Source organism: Drosophila busckii, chromosome 2R, assembly GCF_011750605.1.
Source record: "Drosophila busckii strain San Diego stock center, stock number 13000-0081.31 chromosome 2R, ASM1175060v1, whole genome shotgun sequence".
Classification (NCBI taxonomy): domain Eukaryota; kingdom Metazoa; phylum Arthropoda; class Insecta; order Diptera; family Drosophilidae; genus Drosophila; species Drosophila busckii.
Genome location: NC_046605.1, coordinates 148,076 through 160,330, shown reverse-complemented (window position 1 = coordinate 160,330; position 12,255 = coordinate 148,076). Strand labels below are relative to the sequence as shown.

The window sequence follows — 12,255 nt, the reverse complement described above, 5'->3', positions numbered from 1 at the left end:
CGATATATCGATACCAGTGTATTTTATTCTAAAAAAAAATTAGACTGACGCTAAAGCAGCGGAAAGTTTTTGTAATTTTAAGTAAATTAACATGCTTAGAGATTGTTGTTGTTTATGTGTTGTGGAAAGCCAATGTGAATGTAACTAAAAGAGCATATTGTGCGTACAAAAATAACCAAGTTTAAGCCATTAAAAGTGAATTGTGATTGTGATGCGAAAAACTCGTTCACAGACTCAGGCGGAAAATGCCGCTTCTACCACGCAGCCGACAACAGCAATAAATACGTTTGATGCTGCCAAATTCAAGGTATGCTAGCAATACGACACTACAGGTTGCATGCTTAAAGTAAACAAAACACTAAAAAAAACTACGAATTTAGAGTAAATAAAAAAGAAACAATTGTGAAGTAAAAACAATGTGACCGCAGTAGAAATGTGGCGCCATCTATTGTACTGTTATTGTAAAGTAAGTGAGCGAGCGAAAAAGAGTCAAATTATGTTCATTAGTGATAAATGCATGGCTTGCAACACTGTCATCCGCCATATTTCCTCGCACAAAACAAAGTTTACGCGAGTTAAATATAAATGTGGGAAGTTCTACGCGGACCGACACCTTAACTACTAACTTTAACTGTTATTTTTACGTAGAGTATTACTAGAAGTAGGGCATAGCTTAAATACATATCAGTTGCTGTGTTTCAAATTATGGGTCTGCGAACGCACGCCATTTTTATGCTTGCCATTCAAGGTAAATGAAATTGTGGACATACGTTTTTTTCGCACTAAAAAGATCGCTTCTTTGCTGCTGCTTTCACCGCCATCGAAAAGTATGTCCAAACAGTTTTAAGTTTTTAGTTGTACAGCGCTGCTAAGTAAATTTTCTTTTACACGGGCTGAAAATTTGTTTTTGGTATACACAATTATGAATGGCGGCGGCGGCGGTGTCGGCGTCTGCTGCAGGTTGTTATTCGCACTATTTTTCTAATGCCCACTAACTTTCAACAGGAATGTGAGCAAATGGTGCAGATGCTACGCGTTGTCGAGCTGCAAAAAATCCTATCGTTTTTGAACATTTCCTTCGCTGGACGAAAAACCGATCTACAGAGTCGCATATTATCGTTCCTGCGCACTAACCTTGAGCTGCTCGCACCTAAGGTCCAAGAGGTCTACGCTCAGTCTGTGCAAGAACAAAGCGCAACGCTGCAGTACATTGATCCTACCAGAATGTACTCACACATGCAGCTGCCCAGCGTGCAGCCAAACAATGCGAGCCTTGCTCCCCAGCAAGTCGGTGTCGGTGTCGGTGCCCTGAATACTGCCACTCAAATGCCACAACCGTTCCTGCACACGCACAGCATAAACAGTCACAGCCACATGCCACTGCATCCAGATGTGCGGCTGAAGCGGCTGGCTTTTTACGATGTGCTGGGCACACTTATAAAACCATCAACGTTGGTGCCGCGCAACACGCAACGTGTGCAGGAGGCGCAATTTTATTTTACGCTCACACCACAACAAGCTACAGAGATAGCCACAAATCGGGATATTCGCAACACATCTAAAGTTGAGCATGCTATACAGGTGCAGCTGCGCTTCTGTCTCATGGAGACCTCATGTGAGCAGGAGGATTGCTTTCCACCCAATGTGAATGTTAAAGTAAACAACAAGCTTTGCCAGCTGCCTGTGAGTACAGAAAGAGATTTCACCCAACGCACCCACTTAACCATTACTTTTAATTTTGGCAGAACATAATTCCAACAAATCGTCCCAATGTAGAACCAAAACGTCCACCAAGACCGGTGAACGTTACCTCGAATGTTAAACTATCGCCCACTGTTACAAATACAATTATGGTGCAATGGTGTCCAGACTATACGCGCAGCTATTGTCTGGCCGTTTATCTGGTGAAAAAGCTCACCTCCGCCCAGCTGCTTCATCGTATGAAAACCAAAGGCGTCAAGCCAGCTGATTACACGCGTGCGCTGAGTAAGCATCGAGTTTTAACTTTGGATCATTTATTCATATTGTACAATTGCAGTCAAGGAGAAGCTAACCGAGGATGCAGACTGTGAGATTGCCACCACAATGCTAAAGGTGTCACTAAATTGTCCGTTGGGTAAAATGAAAATGTCGCTTCCTTGCCGCGCTTCCACCTGTTCGCACTTGCAGTGCTTCGATGCCAGCCTGTATCTACAGATGAACGAGCGCAAGCCTACCTGGAATTGTCCAGTGTGCGATAGGCCTGCCATTTATGATAATCTTGTTATCGATGGGTGTGTATAAATATGTGTATGTAGATCTCAAAATATTATTAATATAAATATAATTTTGTTGCAGCTATTTCCAAGAGGTATTAGGCTCGTCGCTACTGAAGAGCGATGACACGGAAATACAGCTACATCAGGATGGCAGCTGGAGCACGCCGGGACTGCGAAGTGAATCCCAAATATTGGATACTCCCTCAAAGCCAGTTAGCAAGGTTGAGGTTATATCGGACGATGTTGGTGCGTAGTGAGAAATACCTAGAGATTGTTGTAGTTGATTATTTATACATATTTATGATTAACGATTGCTTCCAATAGAGCTCATTGCCGACGACACCAAGCCTGTTAAGTCTGACTTAATGCCGGCGCCTGAGGAGCAGCCCAGCTCCACATCCAATAGTGAGACGGTAGATACTTGGCTTAACTCTTAACTTTTGAAAATAGCTTATAAAATTCTGCATGTTTTTCTATTCCGCGCAGGTCGATTTAACCTTAAGCGATTCAGATGATGATATGCCGCTGGCCAAGCGCCGTCCACCATCCAAACAACCTGCAACTGCATCTGCCTCCAATGGTACTGCAACTGCCGCACATCGTGCCTATACCGCCGCTACACAATCGTCCCAGCAGCAGCCGCAAAAAACTGGTACGTTGGATCCATTTTTGTAATAGGGTCTCTCACAGCTCTAGAGTTTAACTCTTCGTCAACACTAGTTGTTGCGCGCAGTCTCTCTCCATTGTATACAACAAACGAAATTAAATTTTAGCAATTAAGTGTGTTAGGCATAATTTTGTTCACCACACCCTCACACATTACAAAACACACCTCACTTCACAGCATACAATCTAATCTATACCCACAGGCGTAGGTAAACCTTGACCTCACATTGCCTGTCCTTGAAATAATTATATACATATATGTATATATATATTATATATATATATATATATATATATAAGACCATTCACTAAAGCTACATACATACATATATACAATTTCTTATGTAGATACACGCAGGGCGCAAACTCGTCGTAAAATTCCCGCTTTTCATGTGAAATAAATCTAAAGCCCATGGTAGGTTCCCTAGTGTTTTCTCTTGAACGAAATTTTAGTTGAGAGTACTGTATTATCTATGATTTTCAGTGAAACCTGTACAAAGAAGAAGTCCTGAATATTTTGCCCTCTGGCTGTTGTTTATAAATGTTTAGTTACTTATTCGTTTCAAAAATTGTTAATATTTTTGTATTCTCTGAATGTACTGGAAATAAAATCATAATAAAATTATTGTGAAGGTTACAAAGCTGTGCAGAGTTGTGGTCGTAATAGAAAAAAGACAATATGTTTTACAAATTCTAGTAACTTTTGCATATTTCTCTTATTTCTACATTTCTCTTTCTATCGTTTTCTCTCCTGCTCTCCCTATATGTGTATATATATTGTGCGCTGTGCTGTCTTTCACTCCTCTCTATCTCTCTTGCTGTGTGTGTGTATATATATATATATATAACTCTCCACTGACCTCTGCGGACTGCACGAAAGATTATCCCGAGCAGCAAACATCGTCTGAGCTACAACAAGAAGAAGATGAGCAAGAGCAGCAGCAACAACAATTGCTCATGGCAACAGCCGATCAGCATGCCAGTCTACTGGAGAGTTTGGCCGCTGCCGTGGCGGATCAAAAGCATTTCCAACTCTTGGATCTGGCTGCCGTCGCAGCCGCTGCTGCAGCGACTGCGGCTCAGAATTCAAATGCGAGCTCATAGAGCGGCTCTCTCTATTACACACATAAACTCTCACAAACATACTGACAACAATTGTAAACTACATACATACAAGCATTCAACTATTTTAACTGTACATTTTTGTATACATCCCCAACCCTAAGCACAGAGGCTAAATTCTCATTTCATACTAAAAAGCTGTTATTCCTTTCAAGCATTAATTTCTGTTTCAGGCCTCTTAACTTAAAACATTTTGGTTCTATTTATGTTGTTTCGCGTCTTTAGTTGTTAGCTACCAATTGCTAAAGCTTTGCATACATTTATTTTAATTAGTCGCTATATTACGTAGAATAACAATACATGATTTAATTCATGATTGATTACAATTTATTTAGCTCATAGGTATGTTTAGTTGAAATTATGGACTCTCAGACACATACACACACACAGACACAAAAAAAAATAAACAAAGTAACGAATAGCCCTAGGGTAATATTAAACGTAAATCAAATGTTAATATTTAAGCATCTAACAATAATATAATTCGTATTTCTTACTGAATTTCGCAATGCATTTTTAAATTAAAATATAAGTCAACTGAAAAATGCTGCTCCCTATGAAAGTTTTAGTTTTCTTATTTTTTTTAATTGTGTATAACATTGATATGAAAGAATGAAACCAAGAAGAAATCTCAAATACAAAGTGCTAATATGAACACTGCAGAAAAATGATTTCAAAAAATATGTGTGTATATATATACTATATATAACTGCTAACCGCTTGATCTTTGTAATTACTCATATATAGGCACATTGGATTACTATTTTAAGACGTTGAACCAATGATTTCTATATATATGACCTATATCCACATGTGCACAAAAACATGGAAGTACCCAATTAATTTTTTAACTAAATCCTTCATCCGGACAAAAAATATTGAAAAAGAATTTTGATTTTGAGTTTGTTTAAAACGAATAATATTTAACCATTGCATTATTGGTGTATTGAACACATTTTAAGTCATTATAATCTAAAATATTAAAGCTGCATATTGAAAAATAAAATAAACAGTAAATGTAGGTGTTGTTTTATTTACAAGAAAATGGACAGTGTAATTTTGATTCTTAATTTATAAATGAAATTTTATATTTTCAGTTAGCTTGTGTATTTAATTGGTGCTTTATATCGAATCACTCTTTTTCTTGCAGATCCCGATGAGGCGGATATGGATAAAAAAGAAGCTTCTGTCATTGAACTTTCTGACTCGCCATAAGCTCTCCAAAGACTCGCAAAATGATTATTTTCGCAATTATTTCCTTGTTTATATACATGTAATAAGAATTTTAAACTATGAGTGGTAGAACGCAATGTACACAGTTGAATTAAGTACAATAATTATTGCAATTATACACAAAACTATCCTTGAGAAATTTCAAACTGCAGCTTTTGCCTACTGTTACATTAAGTAGCCGGTAAACAGCTGTGTGCAGTGTTGCCAACGGTTTTAATGTTTTTTCTTGCATCAAGTTGGTATGTCTGACGTACAGTGTGACCGCATTTGCTAAATCTATATTAGTCTTAATAGCGCAAGCAATTAGTGTTAAAGTTTAAATAAAATACAAAGTTTGAATATTGGTAAACATTTTTTAATTATTTATATTGTTAAGCTAATTGGATTAAATTCTTGCTATGCTAATGCTTGTGTCTTTTAAATTTTGGAAGTCATAAGTAATTCTTTGCGCTGATTAAATTTTGATTAGGCGTTAAGTGCGCGAATTTTGAAATCGCTCACGTAGCATACTTAATATGTTCGATTTAACATTTATACATAAATTGTGGAATATGTGACAATTTTTTAAGGTTTCAATCTGTCTACACCTAGCTATATACAACACAATCCTTAAGCTAATCACACTTAATTTGGTATCCTTTTTTTTTTGTTTTTTGCCTAATCAAAAGTTGTCCAATTATTCATGCCCTTTCCGACATCCGTACCATTAGCATTGAGTGTAAACTGATCCAATCCGTATTTTCGCAACAGCTCAAAATCATCATCCGGCTTAACAACTAACTTGTTGGAGTGGGGAATTGGTGACGGTAATGCGTTAATCCGTTGACCTGTCACCGCCGCCACCGTAGCCATGTGCTTGGGGGCAAAAAATGGATAGAGCGGATTATTAACGCTATTGTTGGCTTGACTAGCAACCACACTACTGTTGATGCCAACAGGCAAGGTGCTTGATTTTGATTTATTTCCGTTAAAGAATTTGTTGGGGGGCGGCAAGGGGCGTGCATTTTGATTGAGCGGGTCAAAGTCTTCCAGATCGAAGCTGGTGTTGTTGCTATCGTCCAGCGATATTAAATCGTTCATACTGTCCTCTGCCTTTGGCGGCGCCAGGCTACTACTTGCGCTGCTACTGCGCGGTGACTGTGCGGAAGAGAGAGCATAAAGTAATGGTTATTGCAAGCTGGAGAAATATTAGGGTGCAGCTACGGGTTAGACTACTACTATGTTAGACAAATGAAAGCATATTAGTGGCTAGGCTATGATTACATGATTATAACTACAGGACACGAAATGCTGATGTTTAGTAGGTGAGTAGTAGCTGGAACCGCAACCAGGTATAGGCTTAGCTCTGTGGGAGGTACCTCTCTCTTGGCTCGTGGCAACGGTATGGGCGCTCCTTCCGAGCCTGGCGACGAAACATTCAGCTGCGAAAATCTTGAGGCCGCAGTGACAAACGAAGCACCCGATGAATATGATGACGACGATTCTGATGAATTAGAGCTGCGTACCATATCCGAGTGTTGCTCATCCTGCCAGCAATTGCGCTCCAGACGATTTATGCCAGCGCTAACAGCAGCTGCTGTGGCCGCTACTACTGCATTTGCACTGCACTGCCGACGTGGTGGCACAGGCGGAGATTGCACATCCGGCGGACTGTCAAAACTGGAATCATTGCTGGTAAACAGACGTGACTTCTGTGGTGTGGAGCTGTTGAGTTGGCGCGATAACGACGGCGGCGGTTTGCCATCCACTTGCGGATGTGCTTGCGATGCAAATGGATGATTGTAGTAGGAGGCGGGAAGGCGTGTGCTCCGACTGGGAGTATCGATGTTGTTGGCCTGTGGCTTAAGCTGCTTAGCATTGGCGTTATGTAGCGTTTATGTGTTGAGTGCAAGATGACGGTGTAGACGGACAGACACACATATATAGGTATAATAGATATATATAGAGAGAGAGAAAGAGAGAGACACACACACATATACATATACATATACACACAACAAAAACATATGTATGAAAGATAATGTAAAACAACTATGAGCGAGCGCAATAGCGAGATAGTAACACTGCCAAGCATGCCAAGAGGCTGGAAGCCTAGCCGAAAGTTATAGTTGCTATCGATAAAGCTGTTTTCTTTGCATATGCATTAACTTAAAGTTCAAATCGTTAGCAACATTATAACTCTGTCTGTGTTATTGGGCACCTAGGCGGGACGCATCCGACTTTCGTAGACGCGTATCAGGCTACTTACGCTGCGATCCACGGCGGGCGTCTTGAACAGCGGGTGGTTTTGCAACTCCTGTGACAGGTTCATCTCCGATGAGGAGCACAACGAGCTTGCCGAGCTAATAGCAGGAGACGCACCCACAGCATGATGATTACCAGCAGTAAGTGTCGCGCCCAGCGCATAACCATGCGGCTGTATGTGACTGCTCGAGCTGGACATGGCCAGCGGCACAGCGGTACGTCTAGATGGTTCGACTTGCTCCTTGCCGGCAGCTCCTCCAAGTCTACCATTGTGCTCCAAACGTTTGCTGCAAACGGGTGAGCTGGGCGCAGAATGATGCGTGGCTTTACGCCCGTAAGCCGTTTGATTGCCGTCCGGACGATCCGAGTGCTGAGGCGATCCTAAACCAAAGTGAAACTGATGGCTAGGATTATGGCTGCCGTTATCACGCCACTTCTTATAGGCAGTCTTCACACCGCGAGAGCCTTCTTTGACCTTAATTAAGTAAATAACAAGAAATTTTATGTCTGTATTTCAGTTTCATATACAAATTTGTAAGTCATATTTGAAGAGCTGATATATTAAAGCCGCCACTCACCGATTTAACAGCAGACTTAACTGCTGGATTAGTCTGCCCGAGTTAGAAGCGCAAATGTATGTATATTGTATTGTTTTTTATTTGGTAGGTTTGTTTTATTGAGAGTTTACAGTAGCGCCAGTAAACAGCAACAAGCACAACGTGAGTTCCAAGCGGCAATATGAAAGACAACACACAATATTTTTGAAATTATCATGAAATTATGTTTCAAAAATAATATACTAGTATGATGATCTATGTGTGATGAGGTCAACTAACTACAGACATAATATGTATATGGTATATAACATAAATTGTAGGTTAATTATTAGTTAAATAAAGCAATGAGGCATACAGTAGTGGAGTGAGAAAGCTAATGAGTCTGGCCTACACATTAGTTTTGATTTTGAAGGCGATAATACAGTGAAGCTTTAATAAATGAAGCCGAATTGGCGACATTTTGAAAAGAATCCGCAAAATAATGTAAATAATTGATTAATTGTAATTGTATCTTCAAAGTATATTTTAAATAGCACTCCTTGTAGATTTATCTATAATATCATCTAGGTTTAAATGCCAACCGTTAGTTACACAACAACTAAATAATTTAAAGTCTTATTATCATTCATTACGAAGCTTCACTGTATGAAACTGTGAAAATACAGAATTTTCATGTGATATTAGATAAAAAAAAAAAACTAACAAACTAAAATATTGAAGAAAAAAGTACTTATATAAAAATTAAATGATAATTAAAAATTAAATTGCCATGTACAAGAATTAAGTGCATTGGGTTAGAAGTAAAACAGGTTGAGATAGAGAAATAGTTTGAAAGATATAAAATATAGTAAACTAACATTTGTTCTTTGCTGTGGTTTTTGTAGTTGTGAAAATGGTATACGACTGTGTGTGTGTGTTTGTTTGTATGTGTGTGTAAAAAGTTACATTCTACTCAGATTTGTTTATTTGTGGATGTTGGGCGGTTGGTTCAATCAGTCTAAATAAGTTTCTTGGCAAACACTCGCGAAACACTGCGCTTTCCCAAATAATACTGCGAAATAAATTAAATCGAAATTAAAAAATACAACAAACGAAAACCATTGAATGTTTCTCACTTCGAAAAAACAAAAAAAAAAATTAACAAATATGCACACACATACTATGCCGAAAAGCTAGGAGAGATTGAGAGTAAGGATCATAATTTCCATATATATATAGAGAGAGAGAGAGCAGTGATTTACTAGCTGTGAGAGGAGTTGTGAGGAGTGGATTGCTAAAGCGAAACAACAAAAATGTATCTGTCGTTCTTCTCACCTTGTCCTTAACATGCTTAAGAAAGACATAATTGCGTCCACGTTTCTTTAGCTTTTCCGCATAGCGCACTGTCTCAAGCTCAAATTCATCGGAGAATCCTAGGCCACTGTTTAGCATCTTGAGTCGCTCATCGATGAACTGTGCAAAAATCTGTAGTTCCATCATTTTAGCCAGAAATGCATGCAAATGCACGGGCCGAGATTCTATAAATTTGGCATGATTGAAACTTTTGCTGGTGTCATGAAACTCGACGGCATCTCTGTAGCCGCCTATGAGTTGTACCAAGGCGCCCAGAAATATTTTTGATACACGATCTCCAATGTGATCCTGTGTGTGGCTTAGGTTCTTTTTCAGCTGCGACACAATCTCCGAGGGCAGAGCGCGCACATCCTCAAACGGACTCTCGAACAGTTTCGTATCACAGTTTAAGATCACAACTTCGCCTAGCTCATCTGCTGATACCTGATTGTAACATATAGAATAGAAAAATAATTTGACTTTTATAATTTGATAATTGTTAAATTTGTTATTTACAGCATCAAGCACGGGCTTTGGCACACCAATTAGATATGGCATAGGCGCTCCCAGATAGTCCTTGAATTCCCAAGGTAGCACGGGTATAAATATATGTTGCCAGACCATGGGATAGAGGAATGCATGCGCTGCCTGTATGCACGACGATAAACGATCCAAATGACTCGAAGTAAATATAATGCGACGCTCCGCTAACATGGCAGCAAAAACGGATATCATCTCCTTTGGATCCACAAAGTTATAATACAAATTTAGATTGTGCTGCGAAAGGGAGATCGTTTGCAAATTATCCAATCTCTATCTTACTGACTTATAATACAGTTGTATTTTTGTAACTTACATTTTCTGGTATGCTAGGCAGCATAAACTGCAGTGGGCGTTCAAAGGTAAAATGCTGCGTAAAATATAATATTAGAATACACTCTCTTAATTTATGGTATACACTTTATTTACGTTTTGACCGCTGTTATAGAAAACCGTAAGACTGCCCCCCGATTCGGGCACTCCTCGATTGTATGCCTCAGCTAGAAATGCCCGAAAACCCTGCGGATCAGTTCTCCTTAGCTCCGCCAGCACAATAAGCAACTTTAGGAAGATATCATGCCAGGGCAGATAGGTTATTAACACCATTGCCGTGTCTGTTTTCGGATCATGCCGGCAAAAACCAAAACGCCATTTTGAATCGCCGGTGGTATGTACGAATGAATACGACTGTACTGATCTTCTGTAAATTATAAATTAAATACATATTAAAAGTTTGGCGAATAAATAAGTTTTATATGAAAGTATAAATCGAGGTCTTAATCAATTTCACTTTCTCTCTTACAATAAAAATTGGATTAGGTTCGTAATGTACGTACATACATACATATGTATGTGTACATTGTATGTACAATATTATTAAAGAGCATCCGGTGGAAACGATCCGTATGATATTGGCATCCTCCTGCACTCACATGATCTTGACATCCTCACATAAGTATCATACATATATATATTTTAAGGTCTGAGGCGTGCTATCGAAATTAAATATTGTGGGATAGCAAAGAAAGACAAACTTACGGGCAGCTTCAGAGATAAGCCCAGTAATACTTTTGGCATGACAAACAAACAGTAAACAAAAGATAATTTAATAATTGATATACTATTATTGATATTGGATACAGTGAGGAAATGTACGAATAACAAGGCGTAAAGTTCGTTTTAAAAAATTGCGTACAATAAAAATAATGTAAACAAACATGAAAACTATACAACAGGTTATACAATTCATGGGCAAACTTGAAGTGGACTGCTATGAATCATCAGCTAGCGTCTGCGTCAACGTCAACTTCGACGTCAGCCGCAGACGAACGTTCACCCATTCAGACAAGTGTTTGTTGTTGCTATTCCAGTTTAGGTTTTGTCTAACTGTGACTAACTCAACTTAGACTAAGCTGACCGGAAATTCGAATGTGTAACAAAAGCAAAGAGTAGGACACAGAAACCCACCTGTCTAACTCGCACGGGAATGCAAACGATGGTATGCCGGTGAGCACCTCCTTATCGCGAAAGCCCTCCGGAAAGCTTTCGATAATGACTCCTGCTGGCGTCGATGCGCCTCTACTATTACGTCCAATAGTGCCTCGCTCGATGCCATGTGAGGGCTGCACTTCACACCAAAACTCAAAGAGTTTCTTTACGTCGTTTCTGTGAAGATAATATAAATAAAAATACGACAAACACTTATTAAACAATACATATACATCTATACATACATATGTACATTAAATTTCACTAAAAATTGTCGGCGCGCTCAACGAAGCGTAACGCCCACTTCATAATCATTTTTTCCCCCCAATAGCAGCTGCTGCATCTTAAATCCCAGTATGCAATACTTACTTGATACGCGAACCCATTTGTCTAGTTGCTGCTGCTTAGCACATGATTTACGAAATTTGTTCTGCTACTAAAGCTCCAATTTTTGTGCACATTAATGTTGAAATTAGTTGTTTAACCCGCATAAATCTACAATACAATAAAAAAAAAAAGACGAACAGCAGGGGACAGACAGGCGCGGCGGCTGTTTCACGTTCACTCTTCCTCTGGTCTTTCTTTCTGTCGTTTCACGATTTGGTTTCGCGACGTCATTGAAACATATTCACTATTTCATTATTTGCTACCAACAAATTTTACAATGATTTAGGGCCACTTCGTATTGAGCTCTAGATTCTGGGCGTATTTGAGTGCCCCAATTGATCAAAAACGCACTTGGCCAGTTGATTTATGCAAAATAAACGTACAAAAACACAGTTTTCACAACAAACTAACAGCAGGCTGCAGCTATC

General features: G+C 39.2%; 2 protein-coding genes across 9 annotated transcripts; one reads left to right on the top strand and one right to left on the bottom strand.

Annotated features, from left to right (window-relative positions):
• The first annotated feature begins 51 nt into the window (after positions 1-51).
• LOC108596441 (E3 SUMO-protein ligase PIAS1) lies at positions 52-5,593 on the top strand. 5 transcript variants are annotated; one of them, XM_017982177.2, is made up of 9 exons: positions 53-307; positions 1,006-1,683; positions 1,746-1,986; positions 2,039-2,273; positions 2,338-2,504; positions 2,583-2,671; positions 2,745-2,910; positions 3,273-3,339; positions 3,409-3,610. In XM_017982177.2, the coding sequence occupies exons 1-8, from the start codon at positions 212-214 to the stop codon at positions 3,323-3,325; spliced, it is 1,725 nt and encodes a 574-aa protein (XP_017837666.1). In that variant the 5' UTR covers positions 53-211; the 3' UTR covers positions 3,326-3,339; positions 3,409-3,610. The 5 variants fall into 5 exon arrangements, with proteins under 5 accessions (XP_017837663.1, XP_017837666.1, XP_017837665.1 ...); XM_017982174.2 differs by lacking the exons at positions 3,273-3,339; positions 3,409-3,610 and adding an exon at positions 3,805-4,563 and having other exon boundaries at positions 52-307; XM_017982176.2 differs by lacking the exons at positions 3,273-3,339; positions 3,409-3,610 and adding an exon at positions 5,197-5,593.
• A 335-nt stretch (positions 5,594-5,928) lies between these two features.
• On the bottom strand, positions 5,929-12,249 carry LOC108596438 (DENN domain-containing protein 1A). 4 transcript variants are annotated; one of them, XM_017982169.1, is made up of 10 exons: positions 11,810-12,249; positions 11,420-11,617; positions 10,382-10,652; positions 10,269-10,322; positions 9,929-10,189; positions 9,395-9,856; positions 8,102-8,134; positions 7,528-7,998; positions 6,638-7,126; positions 5,929-6,416 (listed from the first exon to the last, which is right to left on the bottom strand). In XM_017982169.1, the coding sequence occupies exons 1-10, from the start codon at positions 11,824-11,826 to the stop codon at positions 5,937-5,939; spliced, it is 2,736 nt and encodes a 911-aa protein (XP_017837658.1). In that variant the 5' UTR covers positions 11,827-12,249; the 3' UTR covers positions 5,929-5,936. The 4 variants fall into 4 exon arrangements, 3 of the variants coding, with proteins under 3 accessions (XP_017837658.1, XP_017837660.1, XP_017837659.1); XM_017982171.1 differs by lacking the exon at positions 6,638-7,126; XM_017982170.1 differs by lacking the exon at positions 8,102-8,134.
• Between the last annotated feature and the right edge of the window lie 6 nt (positions 12,250-12,255).

Excerpts from the sequence above, each read along its gene's own strand:
- LOC108596441 (XM_017982174.2), top strand. The coding sequence starts at position 212 with ATGCGAAAAACTCGTTCACAGACTCAGGCGGAAAATGCCGCTTCTACC. Across the intron at positions 2,274-2,337 it reads GATAATCTTGTTATCGATGG|CTATTTCCAAGAGGTATTAG; the intron begins GTGTGTATAAAT and ends ATTTTGTTGCAG. Across the intron at positions 2,672-2,744 it reads CCACATCCAATAGTGAGACG|GTCGATTTAACCTTAAGCGA; the intron begins GTAGATACTTGG and ends TATTCCGCGCAG.
- LOC108596438 (XM_017982169.1), bottom strand. Across the intron at positions 10,653-11,419 it reads TTCCCGTGCGAGTTAGACAG|AAGATCAGTACAGTCGTATT; the intron begins GTGGGTTTCTGT and ends TATAATTTACAG. Across the intron at positions 8,135-9,394 it reads TTAAGCATGTTAAGGACAAG|ACTAATCCAGCAGTTAAGTC; the intron begins GTGAGAAGAACG and ends TAACTCGGGCAG.